This window comes from Coloeus monedula (genome assembly GCF_965178545.1).
Source record: "Coloeus monedula genome assembly, contig: HAP1_SCAFFOLD_150, whole genome shotgun sequence".
Taxonomy (NCBI): Eukaryota; Metazoa; Chordata; class Aves; order Passeriformes; family Corvidae; genus Coloeus; species Coloeus monedula.
Window position 1 is genome coordinate 236,314 of NW_028120762.1, and position 24,719 is coordinate 261,032.

At 46.1% G+C, this 24,719-nt stretch overlaps 1 protein-coding gene and 1 pseudogene across 2 annotated transcripts; one reads left to right on the forward strand and one right to left on the reverse strand.

The window, feature by feature from the left end:
• On the forward strand, nucleotides 1-24,454 carry LOC309585713 (epidermal growth factor receptor kinase substrate 8-like protein 2; annotated as a pseudogene). Its single transcript has 10 exons — nucleotides 1-90; nucleotides 752-900; nucleotides 1,046-1,172; nucleotides 1,526-1,641; nucleotides 20,250-20,361; nucleotides 21,128-21,247; nucleotides 22,099-22,246; nucleotides 23,334-23,517; nucleotides 23,924-24,056; nucleotides 24,383-24,454. The product of its transcript is annotated as an epidermal growth factor receptor kinase substrate 8-like protein 2 (transcript).
• LOC309585714 (inositol 1,4,5-trisphosphate receptor-interacting protein-like 1) lies at nucleotides 7,972-9,723 on the reverse strand (the record flags this gene model as incomplete). Its single annotated transcript, XM_082303611.1, is given in 3 exon segments — nucleotides 7,972-9,298; nucleotides 9,486-9,489; nucleotides 9,492-9,723. Coding segments are annotated over 3 exon segments (1,563 nt in total).
• Nucleotides 24,455-24,719: the final 265 nt, after the last annotated feature.

The following is a 24,719-nucleotide window of genomic DNA, read 5'->3' on the forward strand; positions in this document are numbered from 1 at the left end:
ATGTTCTCTTTTCAGGCCAAACTAAGGAAGCACATCCAAAACCCCCGTGCTTCAGAGTTGGTGCATTTCCTCTTCAGGCCGCTGGAACTGGTAAATCTTATTCCCAGGTCTCACTGGGAACTCCTTTTATTTCTAGTTCACACTTACAAGTAGATAGATTGTGCAACAGGGTTGGAAAACTGCTCATACCTGGCCACAGCTTTCTCAGGAACTTCCAGAAGCGATGCCGGTTGTTCCTGGCCTCTGATCCAGTTTGAAGCTTGAAGTAAATACAGGAATCCCAGCAAATATGAATCCTTCCACCGGGTCAATAAGGCATTACTGTGAACAAAAGGGGCAGCCAGCTGGAATCCCCACTGGGAATCTGCCTGGTCTCACCTTCAGGCAAATACGGCTCGGTATTTGCACTGAAAATGCTTGGAAGCAGAAATCCCAACTTGGAAAAGGAGCCACAAAGGAATAGCAAGATACTTTCCATTTTTTGAAGTGTCAGCTTCTGACACTTCACTCGTCTGTAACAACAGCTCATTTGTAGATCAGCTCTTCCTTTGACTCCAATCCAAAAAAATCTCATGTTCCCTTGAACTGTCCAGTCTCCTTCAAAGACTTAGGTTGATGTTTCTTGCAGTGACTGTGCTGATCCAAGGATCAGCTTTGTCTTCGCTTCCTGCTCATCTGTGTGTCCCTGGTTTGACATTTTGACCGTTTCCTGCAAGTTCTCTCCTCTTTGTGTGGTTTGTGTGTGACTCAGATCATCAACAGCTGCGGTGGCCCTGAGCTGGCCCCGTCTGTCCTCAGCCCACTGCTTTCTAAAGACACCACCGATTTCCTGAGAGGACACCTGACACCCAAAGAGATAAACCTCTGGGATTCCCTGGGGGAGACATGGACCAGATCCAGGTAAGGACAGAGCTGCCATCTCCCCAGGCTCCCCACGCAGACGGGATGCTTGGATTCCCTGATGCTCCTGCTTCTTCTTTCAGGGGATGCCCTGAAAGACACATTCTTCGTGAATGTCACCTCATATTCCCACTTTCTGTCCTAGAGCCGAGTGGCCCCGAGACACGAATGTCCCCACCTACATCCCCAAATTCCGCAACGGCTGGGAACCGCCCACAGAAATCTTCCGTGGAGCTCCCTGGGAAATAGACATTGGACACTTGCAAGAGGAGGTTAGTCCTGTGTCCCTGTCTCTTCACTCTCCCTCCCCCTTTTCCGGAGAAATGGAGCTGCAGGGGTAGTGGTGGCATGCAACAAGTAGTTGGCTCAAAACTCAGTTGGATCTGGTTGCCCCAGTTAAATACAGAAAGCAAATGAGGCTGGAAAAGGGCAGCAATAATGAGCCTCTCCCAATCCAAGGCAACAGCACCCTACAGCGTAACTGAGCTCCAGGGACACAGGCTTCCCTGGAGAACACCTTGACCAAAATCTGCCAGACCATGACTCATCTACCACTATCCCTCTCCTTTTCTCCGATCAGCTTTCCCCTTTCCTGGTAACACTGACTCCATGTCTGCCTTTCCAGCTCTCCTCAGCCAATGGATATCCTTACTGGAACTCCTCACTCAAGCGTGGCCAGACGGCTGAGCAGACACAGGTCGGGGATGCCTTCAAACAGAACATCACTCCACATGGAAATAGGTGATGGATCCGCACGCCCGGAGCTTTGGCTCCCACCTCGGAACCTCATGAACGCACACGGACACGTACAGTGACACTGGGACGTTTGGGCATCCTGGAGACAACTCCCTGCCACTGTTAATAACCACCAAGGGAAGACAAAGATCAGCTGAGGGGTTATTCCCATAAGCACTGTCTGCTGTTTAACCCCCAGCAGCTCTGCAAGGAAAGGAATCGCAGGTGTTTTCCACCGCAGGAGGCAAAAATATTGACTGACTTCATCAGTCCATCCATAGGTCTTGTTTCCCAACATCAGCCCAGCAAAGTGACCTTAAGGATCAGGTGCCAAAGATGCTGCACTGCGCTTTGGCTCTCCATGTGTGTAGAGATGCTGGAATCATGGAATCACAGAAGGGATTGGGTGGGAAGGGACCTTAAAGATTATCCCGTTCCAACCCCCTGCCATGGCCAGAGACACCTTTCACTATCCCAGGTTGCTTCAAGCTCTGTCCAGCCTGGCCTTGGACACTGCCAGGGATCCAGGGGCAGCCACAGCTTCTCTGGGCAACCTGTGCCAGGGCCTCAGCACCTTCACAGGGAAGGATTTCTTCTCAATATCCCATCTAAACCCACCCTCTGGCAGCGGGAAGCCATTCCTCCTTGTCCTTTCACGCCAGGCTCTTCAAGTCCCTCTCCAGCTCTCTTGGGGCACCTTTAGGCACTGGAAAGGGCTCTAAGGGCTCTCCAGAGCCTTCTCTTCTCCAGGCTGAACATTCCCAGCCCTCCCAGCCCGTCTGTGTAATGCTCTAGCTCTTGGAGCACTTCCTGGCCCTTCCTGGCCTCCTCTGGACTCCCTTGAGGATCTCTCCATCCATCCCAAAATCACCCCAGCTTGCACAGACAGAAGCTGCCTACAGGAGGAATCTGCCTACAGGAGGAATCTGCCCTAAGGGAAGGGCACACACAAACCTCACCCTGTTGGAAACACAGGGCCAGGGAAGAGCAGCCCGACCTCCCAGCACTGCTGGAAAACATTTTAGCTGAGGAAGGAGCTTTGTTTCACTGGAGACAGCAGCTCCCCCTTGGCTTTAGACAAAACCAAAGGCAAACCCACTGTTTAGGGGCTGAATAGAACAGTGTATTTCAGTCCTGCCCACCTCTCCCCCAGGGAACCGACAGGGCGCTGGGTTCAGACAACTCTTCTTAATGAGACAGAATTCTAGAAAATGGGGGAAAACCCGTCCCCTTTCTTCAGAAGTCTTGGGAAGGTCACTTCCAAAGCCAGAACAAACAAGGCCACCCCTTTGCCTTTGGTTTTTCCCCAAGGGAAAGATGGCTCTTCCACCTTCTAACAGCCCTGACTCATTTCCCATCACCGGTTACTCCATGGTACAAAACCTTCATCAAAGTACTTTTAGTTCAGAGTTTAGAAGCCCCATCTGCTTCCTTGTTTACATGAGCTCACACCTTGGAAACTGTCACATCTCGGAGCGCAACCAAACTCTTCTCAAACTCCACGCGAATCCTCTGCCGTGATTTGACACATCACTTTACAGGGATTTGACTCAAAGTTTTCAGCTGACCATCCACTTTGCTGATGCCAGTTCGAGTCTGGGAAAAAACCCTCAAGCCAGACTGTTTTTCCATGCTTTTCTGTTCTAATCTAAAGGATTTATAAGCTTTACTACAAGAGTTCAAATCCACAGGCAAGTACCTTAAATCAAATTATATCAGCAAAATAACTCTTCTTCTCATTCACCCCATCACTGATTCTGGTAGGAACATCAGGTGGTAGAGATGCAGTGTGGAGCAGGGAAAGAATTAGGAGCACTTTCAAAGATCTGTCTATTGACTGACAAAAGATCACACATAACCAACTTATGCTTTGCAAAGCAGGATAAAAATACTCAGGCCCATCCAAACTACTTCTTACGCTAGATGTGGCTGATCAATAGCCCGGCTGAAAAATGGACAAGCCACTGTAACAAGAAATACAAGTTTGGAAAAGGAAAAAGAAAAGTCCTGAAACCACAGAACTCCTGAAGCTTGGCTCGCTCCACTCTAATGTGCTCCTCCTGACACTTGCAGCAACTGGCTTCTCTCTTGCCGTTCCGAGAGGAACTCTATTTTGTATAGGGATGTAGACGTGTCTGCATTTAGACACCATCCTCAATACAAACCTCCTCCATTGCTTTTTTCTGACTGGAGATCCTTGCTACTGGATACGATGGTGCTGTTTATTGGGAAGGGTTGCTCTGATGCCGATCACAGCACAGCACAGCAGGAGCTCCCTTTTTGCTCCCTTGGGCTACTCCAATTCCTCTTGGGTGATCTCTGAAATACTCTTTATCAGCTGAGGGCTGACAAAACACACAATGTCTGATTAATCACCCTTCTCTTCTCCAGCCATGACACAAGAGCTGGGTGCACTCAGAAAACAGTTTTCTGAACCATCCTATATAATAACAATCAATGCCTTGTAATTTCTGCCATCTAGATGAGGTCGCCATTGAACAGTTCCGTGTCCCAAGTGCTACCCAGCAGGGAGGGAAGAAGAGGAAGACAGGATCACAGCAGCCACTGATCAGTCATTCACAGGCATCATCACAAAGAAAGAGGAGAGAGTCAGGAATTTCACAGGCTACTCTGTTTCAGCAGCGCATCTCATCCTCCTCTTTTTAGATCTCTACTGATCACTACCTTCCAGTCCCTTCACAGTGCTCTCCTAATCCACATGAGTAACTAAGATGCAGAATAAGAGGGAAAATTTCTTCTGACCTCCAGTCACCTGAGAATCAAGCAGATAAGAGAAAACCTCCGCCCTACTCTAAGGAAGGTGTTTCATAAACTCACCTGTAGCTAAAGCTATTCAGAAAGCCCACACTACCAGATGCAGAGTAGTAAAGAGCCTCTTAATTTGCTAACCCTGGAGAAAAGGCAGCTTTAAACAAACTCTGCTACTCCCACTCTCTCTCCTTAGAACTTCAGGTTGAGATGCCTAGGACCAACTAAAGAAAAAAGTCATTTCATTCATGCCCTGGTCAAGCATTTCACACCCCCTTGTCCCTCCCAATCTACCAGCCAGTCAAACACAGAAAAAGCAAGAGACCCGTGGTAGGCTTCCAGTGGAAATACTGGCAAAATCTTCTTGGACTGCATTATTTGAAGGACCTGAGGTCAACTCACTGACTGGGAAAGACTTTTACTGCTCCACTTAGCCTACCAGCTCAGCTCAGCTCAGCAGCCTCCCAGCTACCTTTAGCTGCATAAGCACATGACCTGCAACCAGAAAGGCGTGAATCTTCCTTAGGAAGGAAACAGACACGGGGAATGAAGAGTGGAGATTAGTCCACACTCTTAGGAACAGGCAACACCAACCAAACACTCTGTGGCAATAGCTTGTGTCTAGAAGCTCTCTACCTTCCAGTCCACCTCAAGGCTTTGGGACTTGTGCTGACTTGCACAAAGGAACCCACTCCACCCTGCAGCAGTGGGCTCCTTCTTTCCAGCCTGGATGGAGACATGTCCTGTATTTTGCAAGCATGTCCAGGTGTTCAGAATGGAACATGCTGATCATGATTAGCACCTTAAGGCACACAGCTCTTCCTTTCTCAAAGTATGCTTTGTGAAATTATAGGCAGTGCTATCCCCACCTTTCCAAACAAATTACCCTCCTTCTAATTGCACTTGCCTTCAAAATACTGCCACTTCTTCATTTCAGACTATGCTTCCCTCAGAAGGATGCACAAAAGGTTAGAGTAGCTGCAAGCACCTGCACCTGCAATTTTCAAGTAACTGCGTCTTCAGAAAGGCTTCTGACAACAGGCCATTCTCTGGACATGAACACGGCAACGCTGAGGCAAGATAAATGACTTCGCTACATCTTACAGCCCAGATGTTTAAGGCCAGAGAAGACACCACCAGGTTGTCCTGATACTTCTGCTCATCCTCTCTGGTAGGGGCTGTACAGAGAAGAACACAGTTTTAAATTCTAACTCAGTTTGTGCTTCACTGATGAAGGAAGCAGGAAGAAAGGGAAAGGGACTTCGCTTTGGAGCAAATGGGAATTTTCTTGTGGATTTCAGTGTCCAGGATGTAAACCAGTAAGGGATTTTCTTCAGTAAATCCAAAGGACAATTGGCTACAGAAACTCGTATCTTGACACTATTGATAAGCGCTGACAGTTCTCTGGCTGTGACTTATTTTATTCAAACCTGCTTTCTCCGAATGCACATCTGACAGCAGGACTTGCTCCGTTCAGCCTGCAGCAGTTCCACAGGAAAGATGTTGTGAAATTGGCCACACATCTTCGCAACGCTTCCACTTCAACATTTTTCCCACTATGTTCAAATGTATTTGTCAGCTTCCTAAGGAGTGCAGTGTCCATAACATAGGAGACAAGACTTTCATGCAAAAATTGAAAGACCTTGAACTGCAGTGGCAGGAGGAACTCTGGTGTAATACCAGTGCCAGATGGCATGGGTGTGAAAAGCACATTCACATCGATACTGACAGGCTTAGGAAAGACACAGAGCAGGGTGAGCTATTCCCAAAGAAGGTGAATTGACAGTGCAAAGGAGAGTTAATACCAACCAGCTGCTCAGTTACTTTATCAGAGCTGCCCCTGTTTTCAAGGCCTGAAAGAACAGCTCAGTGCCAGAAAGACATCCAGATCATTTGGCTATGCTTGCTCTTATGGAGCACTGTTTTCAATTTCCATCCTAGTGGGGTTGCATACTACTGACCAGTTAAAATCAGCACCTGAGCTGCACAGCAGTATTTCAGTGGCAACACTGGACAGCTGTAGGTTCTGCCCTTCCCCTCTCCCAGCATGCTCCTCAGACACACAGCACACTTGCACCAAAACTCACAGCCACACCCACAGTTTAACCACCTGCAATAGTTTTGGCCCTGGCCAATCTAGCCCTGGGTGCATTGTGCAGCAAGAAGCCATGGGGGCCGTGCTTCTCCCTGACTCCAAGCATCGCTCCAGAGGCCACACAAGCTGTGCGGTCAGGCCGTAAGGCTCAATGGCACACAGAGATCAAGTCCTACCCACTGAGAGCACATGTCCTTGTGGAAGGGGCTGATGAGCGCTGGAGCAAGGGAAAGGGCAGGTCTCTGCAGCTGGGGGCAGAGGAGAGGGGAACAAAGTGGGTGTGTGTGTTTGGGGAGAAGGGAGCAGGGAGGGTGTTCTCCTCCTTCCACAAGCTGGGCCAAAGGGGCTGTGGTGGGAGCAGTGCCTGCCCAGCAGAGGAAGCAAAAGGCAGGGACCCCAGCGAGCACAGTTCCCTCTCAGTGGAACAGCGAGTTCTGCTGTTGGCAGCGATCCTCCTCTGGGAGGTTCCTGCCTGCTCTCCTCACATGGAGCTGCTTGTTCCTGTCCCCTCAGAGGCCTTCCCTCTCTGACGTGGGCCACAGCAGCTTTCTTTCCCATGCTCTGAATGAGGAGGGGCAGGTTTGAAGCAGCACTGGGAGGATTAATTAATATTTTAGCTGTTTCAACCATCATGACTTCTGGTTGCATTCATGAGACAAAATTAATCCCCTGCTCTAGTGAGTTGCAGAAGTGCAATACCGAGATGTGACTGCTGGACACAATCACCGCTTGAGTCACTTTGTCATTTTTTCAGGTAGCTGCAATGGATGGACGTTCTCTAAGAACCATTGGATTAAATATAAAGAAGGACACTTTTCAGGCAATTTGAGAAACTTCTCTCCTTTTATTGTTTTTCCTAACATAAATATCTGGATATTACTGAAAAGCAGCCAAGCAACTACAGCAGTGTAGTTTAATTGCCTAAACTAAGGGTAAGTTTACAAAATAGTTTACCCACTGACAATACTAAAGGGCCTCTTGAAGCATGGATAATATATCCAGTTCCCATTATGAAAACTTGGACTACCTATTCTTCCATGGTAGTGTGACTTAAAACTACCTGTTGTACTTTCATATACTAAGAAAAACTACATCCTTAAAAAACTACAATAAGTACAGCTTACTGAAGAATTACATTAAGTCCCTAACAGGCTCGTTTTTTGGACTTGGAGGTATGCCAAGCAACCTCTGTCAGTTCATAGTCTTCTGTAAGGATGTGCAGGTGAAGCCAGTTTCTGCCTCGTAGACGCAGGAACATTGCAACAGCACCGTGGTAAACTGAAAGGTGAAGGGCAAGGCCACGCAGAGATGTGTGTCTGCACAATGAATTAATGTGCCACAGCATCTTCCTTCCGCAGGAACAGGAAAGCAGCTTCAGGATTGCCAGTGAAAAAAGCAAGAATTATGCAGTGCTCACGTGGCTGCCATCGGGTGGGAGCCCCCCCAGCACAGCTCTGTGCAGGGAATTCCTCTCAGTGGTTGGAGAGCAGCATCCAGAGGCGGAATCGCAGCTGACCGTAAGCTCGCATCGCCTCTGCGTGGGCGGCCGGATCTCGGGCCAGGTGCTCAAAGAGGTTGAGCGGCTCGACCGTTCGCATTGCCGGCGGCAAGCTGATCTCCTCAGGAAGCCTCTGGTTGCCCAGGACAAAGTGCTCCAGGCATTTCAACTGCAGGCAGCGGCGCAGGTATGCCATGATGTCCCACAGCCGCCGCGCAAATTCCCTCCTGCGCCACTGGGACAGCGGTACGGTGGTCAGCACGTGCATGACCACAGTCTTCCAGGTCAAGCTGGAAAAACCTGTGCCCCTCAGGATGCAGGTGAAGAGCTGCAGGCATTTCAGGTGCAAGCTCTCACACGGCACCTGCCTGGCGACGTGCTGGAAGAATTTTGCCTCTGCCACAGCGTACGTCTCAGGCCACGCTGTGCTTGCGATGGAGTCGGCCTCGGCGGGCTGGCTGCTCACAAAGATGCTGGAGCCGCCTTTCTGGGCCTCTGTGGGCTGGCTGACCACAAAGATGTCGGAGTCCCCGTGGCGCACCCCAAACAGCATCTCCACCATCAGGCTCTTCTTGCCTTTGCTCAGCCGGAATTGGCAGGACCGGCTGCAGGGCTGAAACACCAAGTGCCATGAGTACGACTGAGGCAAATGCAGCCACGAGCATCTCACCAGCTGGTAGAACCAGTGGGAGGTTTTCTCCACGTCCAGGTAGGAGCCGGTGCAGAGTGTCTCTAGGAGGCTGGGCTTCTGCTTCCGCCGCAGCTCCTCCTGCGAGTGGTGCAGGAAGCACAACAGCTTCTCGCCCAGCTGCTCCCTCTCGCACGTGCACACCAGCTCCACACGGACGCAGAAGGTCCTTGCTGCCATCTGCCCTGCACTGTTCAGCTCCAGGTGGAAGGCGTGTCCCGGTGGGGGATTCAGTGGGACCAGCACGCGGTACACCACATCCTGCTCACGGGGACTCCAACCCTCAAAGGCACTGCCCACCCCGATGGCTTCTTGAGGCACCGGGTAGAAACTATTGCTCACGCTGTCAATAAAGACACACGTGAAGCTCTCCATCAGCTCAGCTGCCACTGAGCGACCTCTCTCCACGTCCTCGACAGGACACTGTATGCGATCCACTAAAAGGATCCCTCGCTTATTCCCAACGTCACAGGCGTCTTCTTCCTCTTCAATTCCACCACTGCTGCCTTTGTCCTTGCCAGCAGCACCACTGCCTTCTTTTTCACTGGCAGCCACATTTCCACCTTCTTCTTCTTTTCCATCTTCATTCTTCTCGCCTTTCACATTCGCATCCCTGTTTTCCTGATCCTTCCCATTCCAATCAGTGGCTCTGTGTTCACTGGAATGACTGTCTTCCTTCAGCTTCATATTGCTGCTTTCTCCTTCATTTATCTTATCAACACCTTCTTCAGTTGAAGCAACATTGCCATGTTCCTCTCCATTTCCATTTTCATTCTTTTCTCCCTTCCTATCGGCAGCACTGGCTTTCTCATCTTTGTCTCCAAGATTGCTTTCTTCATTTCCAATGTCCTTCTTTTCTTCCTCAGTTGCAGCAAAACCACAATGGTCTACTGCATTCTCACCATCACGGCTGTCTTCTTGTCCTGTCCAATCACTGCTTCTTTGTTCACTGGCATCACTGCTTTCCTGCACTTTCACATCCGCTTTTTCTTCCTTTCCATCTTCACCTTCACGTACGTCATCGTTGCCTGCTTTCATATACGCATCATCGGTTTTTTCTTCATTTCCATCTCCTTCTTCTTCCTTTCCAGCATCCTTGTCTGGCTCCACCTTCACATCCTTGTTTTCTCCTTCATTTGCTTCATCTAGGTCTTCCACACCTCCAGTAACATTGCCAGGTTCTTCTTCATTTCCTTCAGCAGTATTGTCTCCTGGCATATTCCCATCACTCCAGCCTTCATCTTTCCTTGCGTCATGGCCATCATCACTTTTAACATCACTGTCTTTCTTCAACTTCACATCTTCATCTCGTTCATTGGCATCATTGTCGTCTCCTTCATTTGCAGCCACAGGACTGCCTTCTCCTTCATTTCCGCTGCCACTGTCATCTGCCTCCACAGTCACATCAATGTTTTCTCCATCTCTCTCGGAATCCAAATTGTCTTCTTCCTTTTCTTTTTCCTTCTCCTCTCCCAAGGTCTTGCAGGAGGTCTGGTCCTTGCCGCTGCTGTTGGTTTTGCTGGCTTCAGGACTCCTCCTGCAGCTAAACCACAGGCCCAAGAGGAGCAGGAGTCCAGCAAGAGCCCAGAATGGCCACTGCTGCAGGGCACCAAAGAGCAGGGCTCCCCAGCCCTCGTCCTGCTGCTCCGGGGGCCCTTGCTCCAGCTCCTGCAGCAGCCGAGCCATCTCGCGGTCGAGCAGCTCCTCACGCTCCTGCATTCGCCGGTGCGTGGCCTCATCCAGCCCATCCCCAGCTGGCTGGGGGTACTGGATCAGGCTTTGCACGAGCACGAAGAGCAATGACAATAAAGCCATGGTCTGCAAGAGGACACACAGAAGGGGTTCAGTAGGGCCGGAATGGAGGCAGCCAGTGCAGGGCAGGAGCCACGGGGATGTGGCAGCAGGAAGGAGAGGCCCCGGCAGCTGGCAGGAGGCAAGGCCTGCACCGCTGCCCCAGCAAGCACCGAGCCTGAGCAAGGCGCTCCCGCCAGGGGCTGGGCCCTGGACGCAGGGACAGAACACACGCCCCGGGTGCCAGCGCTTCTGCCCCAGCCCTCCCCCAGCCCTGCCTCCCCACCGCCTGTGGGCACTCACCGCTTGCCCAGGCTCTACTGGGGGCAGCGTCAACCAATGGGGCCTTTTATAGCTGCCCCCATTGTGACACGGCCCCTGTGCTGTCACAGGCCCCAGAGCACATCACAGGCCAGCCCCACCCGCCATCCCCAGCCCGGGAACTGCTCATGGCCCTGGGCACCCAGAGCCTCAACAGACACAAAGTGCAGACCCATCAGTCGTGAACCTGGGAACCCCAGAGCTTCCCTGTACAAAGCAGGCACAAGCGCCCTCCCACACAAACCCTTGTCAAATATAAATTTGTGTGACATGATCCGTGGATGCTCTTGGTATATAGGTGTAAGCTTTTATTTAATCTTGGAGGGGGACATTTTTTATTAATAATATTTATATTTATTACTTTTGGGGCAGGATGTCATATAGGCTAATGTTTTGTTACAGATTTAGTGAGAAATCTTTCTGAAAGAAATCCAGGCTGCTTGAATGATGCACAGGAAGACGTAACACCCTCCTTAAAGAGGCCCAGTAAGTTAATTACAAAATTTTGGTGTCTTCAACAACCTCTCAGCTCTTAAAACTCTATGGTTCAACACAGTGCAAAATTCTGGGATAGCCAGGATTTTGTTCAGAAAGTAGAATGTCTCATTTTTCAAATTTGTAGCAAAGATGTACATCTGTCACTCCCACCATCTTCAAAATTGTCTGCCTTAAACAGAGTTAACCAATCTCTCTGACTTGTCTGATATTGCGCTGGTTTATTAAAGGAAATTCTGACTCTTTCTGCTATCTCTGTGTATTTATCTCCAAAGGACTGTGAGTATGGAAGAGTCATCCCTTATGTTCCTCAGCTCTTCTTTGGGGAACTCACCTACAAATGGAACTGCAGAAATGGGGAGGGAGGAAAAGGAAACAGGATGTGAATCGAGCACCTGCATAGTGACCACAGATGTCCACTGCTAGACAGACACTGATGTCAGGCAGATCATGCCCTCCAAATAGTGCTCAGAAAGAGAACAAGTTTGGGATTTCTGAAACTGCTCTGAATTGGATTTGCTTAAACAGATGTCATTAGTAAAAGCAATCAAAGAAAGAGTTTTGATCCCTCTTCCAAGCTGATGCCACTTATCATGTATCTTCCCTGCATTCTTCTAGGGAAGCTGTTTTTGATGTTGTCCTGTCCTTCTTTTTATAAGGGAGCAAAAATACTTTGTTAAGTATTACTCTTTCAGTTTTGTTTCCTCTCCTCTTCTGAGATACAGTAAAGTGAACATTCAGCAGAATAGTTTTGTATTTTTTGAACACAATTCTTCTTTTATCCAACTGAGGCCCTTCTGTGATCATGAAAAAACAGAAACTGTTGTGAACTACAGTTTACACTCATAAGAGGTTGACATGGGTCAGTTCTCCAAGGTTATTCTTAGTTCAACTGCTGTGTAAACTGTTGATGTCACTGACTGGAGGCTGCTCTTCAGGACATTATAGATATGATAATTATATGACAGAAAATGCAACATATAGTTGAATCTGACCTTCAAGTTCACTAGCTTAAAAAAGGAAAAAAGTGTCTGTAAGAAATTTGCTGCTTTTCCCATTACTAAGATGTAATAAATGCCTTCAAGTTTATACTCAGTCGACAGCATATACACATGGACAGCAGTGCCCATCCATCTTCAAGCTAGGGTACATTTTAAGTGTCAATGATCACTGCCTCCAGAAAGCATTTTTGAGACAAAACAGGCAAAGTCTTTTGCATATCTAGACAATCATCCAATACTAGGATCTTCACTCCCACATAAACACTTCATGTTTTTCCACAGAGGAATCTGAGATAGATTTTTCTGAGAAATAACAAACCACCAAAAATTAATTAAATGACAAACAAGGGAAAAGCACCACTTCCTCACTCAGCACATTTTCCTTGATTTTCATTAAGCATTCAGATTTACAGATGCTGATATTGCCACAAGAGCAGTTTTTTTCTGGTTTAACTTCCTCTTCCAGTAGAGCAAGCACAGCTGCAAAATGCAAGCTCACTTCTAGGCTCTCTTACACATCACCAGTTTACCACATTCCAACCAGTCACAGCTGTGCAACACCCCGTCAGGGTACTGGGATTACTGCAGTGCCACAGACAGTTTAAGTGAGGCTCATGGAGCTGTACAATTTTAACTATGTTTTATATGTATAATTAAATGATGCATGACATGGAAATAAGCCAGCTGTACTGAAACTGAACAAACTAACTGCTCTGATGCAACAGTTAAGCATCTCATCAGTTCTAAAATGAAACAGGTTTAAAGCAAAAACAATATAGAGAACAGAATGCTTGACACTGTTAAATAGCATACTCAAAGGATAATTTTTGAACATTAAGGAAATGCACTCACCCAGTCAAATTTTCAAAAGAATTCCTGGCACCAAAATATTCTCTGTTTGCTTTTTCACCATGTTTTAAGAATGGATCACTCTGGGGGAAGAAAATCCTGTGCGCAAAACACTGCGTGAAACTAAACAATCCTTAAACATGGCTAATTTCCATGTGGAGCTGATGATTTAGCACTGTCATCCTTCAGCAGAGGAGAAAGAACTACCTGTCTTTAGTTTATTTAGGTAAGATGAAAAAAGTGAAGAGCGTGAATTTGATCTTGCTTCAATTTACTTCAGTGGAAAAACTCTTGCCATGACTTCAGTGAGAGTGAGACTGCATCTTAATTCATTCTATATGGAGAAAAACAAATCAGCTGAGAATAATGCTTTTGTTTATTAGATGTAAATTACTACCACAGTCGTTTTTAACAGTGCTAAGTAAATCCTGCTTTAAAAGCCAAACGTTGCCTTCAGTCCTGCTTATTCCTCTGTACTGTGTCACAATGCAGGATTCCTGGTCCTCTGACCAAGTCACCGCTGTCACAGTAAGCATGGCTTGCTCTGGGGAATGGCCACATTCCCACACGGGAATGATAGATGTTTGTGGATGTCACTGGTGACAATGTCCAAATCTGGGCTAGGGCATGCCCCCCAGCCAAGAAACTAGGGTGCACACTTTTGTAATATAAATGCATTCACTGAGAACACAGACTGCACTTACTAAAATGTCCATGAAAAGCAGCCAAGTAAATCAAATCAATAGGGTTAAATTTGCAATTAGGATTCTCTCTTTCGGCAGGAAAATTTTAGGATAGCCACAAATTGAGAAAAATTTGCTTTTTTTTCTTCTTTTTCTCAGAAGGCAATCAACCTTCTGGTCTGGCTATTCTTTACTTCTCCCTATGAAGTAAAATCTAAAAAGACACACACACGATATTTATGGAAGGACCTCCCAATGAATTAGGAAAAATTATTACTCAGAAGATCAAACAGAAACAAGACTGTCTACACTGTATGAATTAAACATACATGAATTAGGACACTGAGCCTTCCATTCTTTAGTAACAGAACTGATGCTGTCCTGAAAATGACATTAATGAATTACACTGGTATATGAAAACCTGCATCTGCTCTAGAGGTTGGAATGAGGATGTTAAATGAGGCAGCAGACAACAAGGACGTGCTGCTTAGGGAAGCTGAATATCACTTCTGTGCTTGTGGAGTTCTGCAGTTTGGATGAAGGTCACAGGTTATCTCCAGCTACATGAAAATGAGTGATAAATACACACTGTTGGTCTTAGACTGAAAGCAGTACTAGGCAAAGAGAGTCAAAATATGGAATATTACTCAAAATCATCCCCTGGTTTTCTAAAGATCATAATCTTCTATTAGAAGACAGTTTGTTACCTTCTCCTAATAGTAAAGCTGTAATAGTAAAAGCACCTCAATCTTGTAGAAGTATCTAAGATACACAGAATAAGTAAGGTATATGCAGTGAGAGCACCCTAAAAACATCACAAGAGGAGTGACAATTTCTGGGATAGTAATGACATGAACGAGTATCTAAACGTTAAGTCTGAGTGAATAAGAGAATTTTTCAACTAATGGATCAGGGAAAATGTGAAAGGATGAGATATGTGATTAAAGATCATAGTGTATTCGGTTAACACAGGTGGAAAATATATGACTTTGATTCTGTACTACAACATATTTTAATTGATTTGTGTGTTGTTTTAGTTTTATACATGCACAATTTTTTAGAACACATCTTTAGACTGGGACAAACAATAAAGGAAATCCATTGTATGACTTTACATTGATCCCAACATCACTCACTGGAATATCTTAACATTTCCTGCACAGATTCCCATTCGTTAAGATGACAACCTTGAGAAGAAGGAAACCTATAACTGCCATTCAGAGAAGGTCTAAAATTTCAATTGCTGTTTGAACACAAAGGAGCTTTGACATGCTGTGGTTTATTGAAGCACTCCTGCAGTTATAGACACATCTTTAACCACCCTACCCTCTCCCTCTTCCTCCATCCACCACTGATTGATGCAACCGGAAGCTTCAGTAACTGCAGAGCAAAGTCCCGCTTACTTCCAGCTCTCCTGCCCCAGCAAATGCTCAGCTCTTCTGGGAAGATGGAGCTATGCCATAAGCACATTGCACCTGAAAGGAGATGAAACCTTCCCTTCAAAGACACATGTGACCAGGTTTTTGGAACTGCCTGATGTGGCCAGTTCTCATCTGTTTTCCATAAAGAAGGAAAAGAGCCCTGTATTCTCCTCTTCATGATAGTTCAAGTATGAATTCCAAAGAACAGAGATGCCAGGACTTGTCAGTGACATGACTAACAATTTTATGAGAACTGGCAAAACAGTTCATTTCTCCTACATCTTATTCTCAGAAACCTTGGAATTGTTTTGTCTGAAAGATTTGGGGGGAGGAAGGTGGACTTAATTCTCACAACTATATTAAATATTCAGTACATCTGATATTCTGTTGTCAACACGCAAAATATAGTTTAATTATGATAAGCCATACTGGAATCATTTACAATACATAAATGTGAAAAAACAGCATTAAATTATTTCTTGTTCCATGTGGAAAAATATACACCTTCCAACCCCCCAAGAAAGTAAGACAAGGCACAATAAATTCTGGTAATTCTCTTTCTTCTGACTTTTCAGTTCCATCACAGCTCTCAAAACTAAGATTTATGTGCTGTTTTGCATCTGTATCTGTTGTTGATTTTCCCCCCCTACAGGGATATAGGTGAATAAGTTTGGACAGGAAACGGTATCCCTCAAGCCAAACTGAAAGGTTTATGAAGTTGCTAAGAAAAGTTTGGGTCAGGGCCTAAATATCAATCATCTGCTCACTGTCTTTTTAAACGAGCTCAGGCATTTTCCCAACTGTTCCCAGCAGGTCTCTGCCACTATTTTAAACTAAGATTTCAGCCATTTTTTTTCCCCTGTGTTGACCTCAATAATTTTTCTTTCTCCCCCTCTTTACCTGCCAAAGGCATCCATCAGGATTTTGCCAAAGGCTATCTGCTTTTGAAGTTGAGAGGAATTCACTAATCGTGAGTGTCAAATCCACAGTAAATGCCATGGCCATATGGTATATGCTGCTTTTGGGAATTAGCTCAAAAGGCCTAGCTGTGAGAAGGCCGGCTGTATGTCAGGAGGGTTTTACTGCTAACTTTCATAACTCATGTCAGCTCTTTCAGTTTCTGTATGCATTGGCTTCAGGGAGTGCAACTGTTCCCTGAATTTATAAAAATGTTGTCAAGATCCCTTGATCTTGCTTCCTCTGTCTCTCTCGCACAAACACATCCAAACACATTTATATACACAGTGGAATAGCATGCACAGTGGCATGCAAATCTAGCAAAAGAGAAGCTTGTAAATAAATAGCATGTCATTCTGCTTACTCAATACATTTCTCTGGGTGTTAAACTCATGATAAACATATCATAAGCCCCGATGAAGGCTCTACAGCCTGTCCCATCACACCATCCTGAGTGTAACTCTGCAATGCATAGGAAGACATAAGTTTGAAAAACAGAGCAGAAATAGCTCCCCTAAGGGCAAGGTGCTGACATAGCTGAAACATAACTAACTGGAGAGCATTTGTTTCCACTAAAGAAGGAAGTGTCAGTGACACATCTCTGTGCCTGTGGAGGTGTACTGTACATGCAAAGCAAAAAGAAATCCACCTTCTTTAAAAAATTGGCCATTAATACATAAATATATCTGTGTTGAAATCCCTCAGACGGTACCATTCTTAACAAGAACTACACACAAGACTAAGAAATTCTGCAGAGAATCACGCTTTTGTGATCCAAAGAGGCAAGGAGAAAGAAAACCACATATGAAGAGTTTAACATATCCACTTAGTGATAGAAAAAGAATTATTACAAAAATAAATGTCAGTCCCCTTGAAACACTTGAGTCAGCTCTCTCAACTTTCTCTGATGCTGTAGGAAGGTGTGAATGTCCTCCATGTGTCACATCATCCACACCAGCCACACAGGAATGTCTCCAATGCACCTCAGAGCCTTTCAAGGACCACTCCCCTCTAATTTATGTATAGTCTGTTAACATCCTCTTGGAGCAAACAGAAATAATACTTTTAAAAGACATTTATACTTCAGAAACATGTGCCCCGACACAACAAAAAACCCAGATTTTAATACTGCCCCGAGGCAGAATTCATCCATCTTTAAGGCTTCTATTATGTATTTCCTGGTTAGTAATACAAAAAGAACTGCTGGCAGTATCACATCGAAACCAAAGTGCCAGAATCAGAAAAACTACTGAAAAGTTTACCTTTATAGGAAAGCTTCAGTCTTGGGATATTTTGTTTTGACGTTCCAGTGACTGGAAGGAACAGCATCGCTAAAGACAGCAGGCTGCAGGCACGTGGCACTTGCAAAGCTCTCATTCTGCTCTCCTCTTCTGTATCTTCTTTTGTACTATGGTGAAATATCTCCCCACTTTTCAAACAATCCAAGTTTTATCTGGAAGAAAAAAAGAAAACATCTGTAGATCTGCTTTACTGCATAAGCAACAATTCTGTAAGCAAGCCAGACCTATTTCTAAAGAGCACCTCAGTTAATTTCTTTGCTACGAAAGTATTTTTCCTCTAGTACAAGTAAATATGTTTTGTTTCTTTAATACTAAATTTACACATTTTGACATTGGAAAAATATGTACTTTTCAGACACCAATGTCTAGCCTAGCTAACGTTTAAGCACAAATTAAATTAATGCAGTATCCATAAAAAGAACATTTGACATTCAAAAGTGACCATGCAACTTGATAGTTAATACCAGTCCATTGGATATCTTACATGTTTTATAACTCTTTTTGTCTCAGTACAACAGCTATTGTGTGTTTATGCTGTGACTAGAATGAACTGTAATGTCTCAGATGCCATGGGGGTACAAGCTGAGTTAACAGTGAGTACTTACCCATCAAAAACTAAACTAAGAAAACTGGAAAGAGCAAGCAGTTGTGTTTAGTTTTAATAGAGAAAAATGTCAAAGCGGATGATGGATTTAAAAGTGCTTTCAGTATGATATTTCCAGCAGAACAACTGCCTCAACTCATCCACCAAAATGTCCTATAAACTTTAATGAGTGTTTCAGGCTGGGGTCAATAGGCTGATACGGGATTTTGTTAGCACAGTGTGCAACTAAGCCAGCTTTGCAACACTTTTCACTTAGTAAGAATCATTCATATTCCATAAATCTTGAAGTGTTTTACAACTGAAAGCAATTATCACTGCCCTTATTTTCCCTATGCAAAAACGGAACCATAAAGCTGCAGTGAACCTACTTCCTCAAGGTCACACAGCAAGCACAGTAGTTGAAAAGAAAACAGCAACAGCAGTCCTGCTGTCCTTTGTGCCCAGCTATCAAGGATCCCTTTTGCCCAATAACTCGACTTTTGCACATGAAATTATTTGAAATGGCATCTTGAATTCTGAAGGCAAAACTTCATGGTTAATAAATCACAGAGATCAGAGTATGAAAATATTTGTGAGACCAGATCCTTCCCCCTGCAAGTGCCTGATGCTAGAGGTCAAGGGAGATGGCTGGTGAAATGACAAATGTCAGTGTTTGAGTAATGCTGTAAAACCAAGGAGTAAGGAAATGTTATGGTTAGTCAAGAGATTAATGGCTCATGATGTGCCATGAAAATTCTTTTCTGAAAGGTACTGGAGCTGCCTGATTAAAAGAGCAATCCTAGTGCCCACATCAGCCAGCACTTGCACAGACACCAAAGGAGAGGTTCCTTGCAAGTCCATGAGAGATGCAGCACAGCTTGTGGCCCCTGAGCCTTTCCACCGGTCTGTTATTTGAACTCCTGCAGCACTGGGTCTTGCAATTCTGTGAGCTACAGCAGCACCCAGAACCAATTCGGCACCTCCTGATACAGGCAGTTCATCCTTCCTGGCATGAAAGGATGGAAACAGAATCCCTTCCGTTCTCTCTGACACAGGAAATCTTTCTCAGATGAAACTTGGGCTTTCTGAGCCTCCAGACTTTCGCTCAATAGCAAAAGACAAGGAAGTGTGCAAGAAGAGCATGATGGTGAAAAAGAGGGAAACAATTCATAAAATCCCCAAAGCATAATTCCTATTGCAGAACACTAAGCTTCTTCCTTCTCAGTCCCCTCTTCAACACTCATATTCAGTGTCTGAATGCACTACTCTTGGCCAAGTGTGAGTACATGTTCACGAAATGACATGGAGAGAAAACAGACAAACATGAAATGCCTGTTTCATCTTTCTCTTCCCTTTATTACAGTATCAGATCCTAAGAGAACACCCTTACTTCTTCTGTGCCAACACATCTATCTGAGGGTGGACCACGAAGGACTAAAGTGGATTAGACTATCCCAGGGTTAAATCGCCTTGAAGAAATTTATTTAGAGGTGAAAAAGGGGAAAAGAAGGAGAGGGGACGAGGGGGAAGAATATATGAAGATGAGACACCAGCCCTGTTCATCTTCAGCAGGATGATAGTGACAAACCATACTTCAAAAAGAAGCAATTAAGAGGGAGCCAGTCTCACTGCAAGTATGTTGAGAAGTCACGGCCTGAAGGTCTGGGCCTCAGCCAACAGGGAACTCACCAAAGGATATGGGGCTCATTTTCTTGAGGCAAATTACTGTGAAGAATCAGGACTAAATTTGACTAAAAAAACAGTTGCATCAATGCACTGTCATTTGCTGAATTGATTGAGAATCAGCACCAAACTCGGCCCTTCGGCCATAGCTCACAACCTCACTTTTTCATGTAGGCTTTTTTTGCTAATGGGAACCTTCCTTTTTTCTTGGTTGGGTTTTTTTTCCCCTTTCCCCTTTTATTTGAATAATGTCTGTGAAAAACCATTTGCTTTCACAAGGCGGTTAGTTTACACTGGAGGCAGCAGCTCTGTGAGCTCGAGCCAACCCTGTCCTGTCTTTAGATTCATTGCAATCTGGCCACATTGTCACATATATTTTTAGTTTATGATGATCCTCTAATACAATTCCAGCTTCCACACAGAGTCCTTCCAACAGTCTAGCTCAGGTTAATGAACTTCAGGACACTTCTCTTCTGCAGGAATTTCGAGGCCCAGGGGGTGGCTGTGCCCAAGAGATTTGCCAAAATCCGCTACGATTTCACCGCGCGAAACGCCAGTGAGCTCTCGGTGCTGAAGGATGAAATCCTGGAGGTACGTGACCGTTCCTGGAAAAGGTGTGTCCCCCAGGGGCAGGAGAGAGCTCGGGATAGCAACAAGCACCAACTCCATTTTCCCTGGTGGTATCTCAGCAGTGACACAAAGCTTTGCTCAAACCCAAAGCTGGAGCAGGCTGCCTGTGCTGTGTTGTGTCATTTCCTCAGCTCAAAGACATCGGTCCCATTTTAACCACAGTGAGGAGGGAGGACAACAACTCGCTCTAGAGCCCTGCTCATCCCCCGCTGGGTCGGTTCCTTATCACCACTTCCTCCTCCACGAGGATTTGTTTTCTCTGAAAAGCACCTTTCTCATAACCTTTCTCTTACTGCAGCACTGTTGGCAGCTGGACAAGGTGAGACGTGACTTGGGCTGACACTGATCTGTGACCTGAGGAAAAGGTTTCTCTGCAAAATGTGGCTTTTTATTTATTTAATTATTTATTTTAATGCAAAAAGACATCAGAAACTCAGTCATTAGGAAAAAAAGGTCTGGAGAAACAGGGACATTATGTAGGAACTATGAGTTCTTCAGCACGCAGAGGTGCTCTCCTGTTCATCCTTACGATACATTCTGATGCTTTCCAGGAAAAGTTTCAGTCCTGGATTGCATCTGAGAGCAACAGATCCGATTAGAGCTCCTGGCCTCAGTGATGTCCTTCTGGCAACTTCACCTTTTGGATGGTTCGGCCCCGCTATATCCTGGTTGTTTATGCCTGAAATCCCATTTTCCCACAGCAGATTTATTTTTGTCCCTCTCTCAGGTGTTGGAAGATAATAAGCAGTGGTGGAAGTTGCTCAACCGGAGTGGGCAGGCCGGTTATGTTCCGTACAATATCCTGGATGTGGTGAAACTGGAAGAGCTCAAACAGGTCTGTAGTCAGGTAATACCTGACTGGTATCAGCTGCAGGGCACAATCTGCCTCTGGGAATAATGTTGGCATTAGACCTCCCTGATTTCTTAGGATACTATGCACCAATCAGGACAGACCTTCAGAAGTAGACAAAGCCAGGAGATTCCTGAGTCTCCTATGATAAAATTCACATTTTGCTACGATCGTCTTCCCAAATAAGGCCTATCCTTCCTATTTGTGCACCAGCCTCCTGCTTTCCATATTTTTCCACATCAAGATTTTTCTTGGGGGTTAAATTAAAGATGGACACTTCCCTCAGCCAGTTCAGTTCAGCACCAGGAACACGTTACTGGAGTGGAGGCAGATGGAAACACCATCTAAGTGAGATTTAACTGAATACTGCAACTTGCACTGCAGAAATGTGGAGCTGGAGTGTTCTAAACACCCTAGGGAAGCATGGAATTGCTTCCCCATTTTGGTATTGCAGCGTTTGGGCAAAGCCTAAGGCGGCCCAGCAGGCTTCTGGATAAATCCCTGCTAGTTTAATCAAAACGTCAAAAAACTTTCCAGTCCGCTCCAGGCCCTTGGCAGTGGTCCCGCTTCACATCCCAGCTACGGAGCAGTGAGGCTCTGCCTTCCAATGAGATCGAACACGTTTGGCACAACTAGGAATTCCCTTGCGCAAACTTCAGACTTTGCTTTGGGTTCTTCATTCCCAGAAATTAACTTCTTCCATGCAGCTCCACCTGAGGTCTCCCCAGCCCCACATCAGCACAAGGAGAACACGGCAGTTTGTCCCTCCGTGGGTGTGAGGCAGAAAGCTTAAGAACATTAAAAACGACCAAAAAAAAATTCTTACTTTTCTTTCCCTTTCTAACCAGTCTAACCAGAGGTACAAAGGAGACCTGAGCCCCAGGGGCTATGGCCCATCCAGCCCAACCCACAAGCTGCCTGCCAGCTACGCCGGGGATAAGTGGGGCAGTGAGATGTTGTTGCGCCACTCTGCACAGGGCGCCAAAGAACGCACGTGTGTGTCCCACTCTGGGCTCCCCTGGGTTTGGGCGCTCGGGGGACCAGACCTGCCCAAGGGGCTCCCCTGCACCTTTTACTGATCACAGCAATGGAGCAGCACTGTGTCTGGAGGCCATTCCAGGCAGGACAAGAGCCAAGAGAGCAGCCCTGGGGCTTGTGACACCTCCGGGGCTCTCGGGCGGCCCGGGCCGAGCAGGGCAATAAGTGATCACCCCATGCCTCCTTCCTCCAGTTCTAACTTCCTCCTCCTCCTCCCAAGGAGAGAGTTTCCTTTCTCTTCCAAAATGTTTAAGTGTGTCTAAGGAACAGCTCAGGTCAATCCCTTTCTCTCACTTCCTTTTGCTCATCTCCCGGCACACACACAGTGCCCGCCTGGCCGCTTCCTTCATGTGGTTCCACAGAATTCCCGGCCAAACAGGAGATCCGCATCACTCCCTCACCCTGCACGTGCTGTGGGGCTCACAGAGCAGGAGAGAGATCAGGGGCCCTGCTCACCTCACCCCTTATCCCACCCTGTCCACTCCTGGAAGCAGGAGCCCTTCTGGGACGACAGGAAGCCCCACCATACAAGGACACAAATCTGTTCGTATCACTGAGTTATTCTCCACAGTCTTCAGGAGTTTCATGGGGAAAGCGATACTGGATGAAGAGTCACTGGAGTTTTCACAGAAGCACAGGATGCCCTGGGCTGGAAGGGACCTTCAAGCTCATCCCATCATGAGTGTGTTGCTCATTCCCAGTTTGTGCTTCCTGCCGCTTCTGTTCTGTTGCGGAGCAAAACCTGGAGCTCTGCGATCAGCAAATTAGTGACTAGAAGCAGCAGAGAGGACTGAAAAGGTCTCAATTCCAAACCTCCAATTGTAGATTCTCACAGAACTGTGCTTCCACATCAGGCAACAGCCAAGGGGTGATGGGAGCAAAATAAATGGCAACACAGGGGCACAGGAAAATGGGAATCACTTTTCTGGGCTGAATTTAAATAAGAATGTTGAGCCACATCCCCATTTGCCTTACAGTTTCCCCACAAACATTTAATGGCATTTTTGACTGAAGACTTGCTTTCATTCCCTACTTGTTTCTACAGAACTTATTCACCAAACGGATGAGCTGAACGACGAGCTGCTAAAGAAGATCACAAACAATAAAATTCAGCCTCCCCACAGGAATTTCAAAGTGGAAAAGCCTCAGCAAGTTTTCGTGCCCCTCACCTTTGAATCCAGCACTGAAGAAGTCAAAGCCTGGCTGGAGGCCAAGTCATTCAGCAAAGAGTAAGATTTGCCCTATTGCCACGTGCAATGCTCGTCCTTCCCTGGAGAAGGAGCGGGGGAGGCCACCGGCACCATCTCACCTGGGACAAGCCACTTGGATTTACTTACAGAGCCTGTGTTGCAAATTAGATTTCAACCCTGTTCAATCCAGGCTCTATAACCAGAATGTTCAGAGCCCAAAGTCACTCCCTTTCTCTGGTATAAATATTTTCTTGGAGATAAACAGTTAACTAACTAAATCCAAGGCCTGAAATGCTACTGGAATTGCAGCTGCCACCTTGGAACAGCCCCAGGGCCCCGTGATATGGTCCCACTGCAGCTCCTGGCCTCCCATCTCCAACTCCTCACCTCTGACACGAGGCCACGTGCAGCACAATCGTCACCTCCCTACTTTGTGTCTCCCCAGGACCGTGGAACACCTGGGCATCCTCACCGGAGCTCAGCTCTTCTCCCTCAACAGAGAGGAGCTGAAGAAGGTGTGCGGTGATGAGGGAAACAGAGTCTACAGCAAGATCACAGTGGAGAAAAACCAGCTGGAGGTAAGCATTTTTCTGGATAATTCCTGCTGGAATGGGGGCTGTACCAGCAGCGTCAGATAGCTCATTAAACAGGCATTTTAAAAAATACAATTGTGGGGAAAAAAAATGCAACCAAACCTACACCAGCAATAAAACACACGTAAAAATTCCGAAGTGTCTTTTGAGCAAATCTGTAAGATCCCCCTGTTTCCACTAATTAATCTGCTTTTTACTGATATCACTTATCTCTGTGAAACTAGCTCTACTTTTACAGCATTAATTAAATACTGTCACTTAACTGCAGCTTGAAGTTCAAATCCAAACTGCCTGTTTTGTTTCCATTCCAGAAAAGCAGAGGGGAGTCGGAGCTCCAAGAAATCACGAAGCGCCGCCAGGAAAGGATTGATTCTGCAAATTAAAGTCTCTCTGCTTTATTTCAGCTCTTAGCCCTAAGTAGTGCAGAAAAAAAGGGAATGAAAGCAATGATTCCTGGCCCAGGCCAGATGCAGCAGAGCTCCCCTTGGGGTCCAGCTGCCATCAGAGTGACAATTCCTTGAACACTGTTGGGAAGGGTTGACAATAAGACCATGTCCCACTGGGAAAGGTGTTTTAATTTTGCATGAAGTATTTTTTTTATAACTATACATTTTATACTGAAATTTTCCGTGCATGCGATCAGAGCAG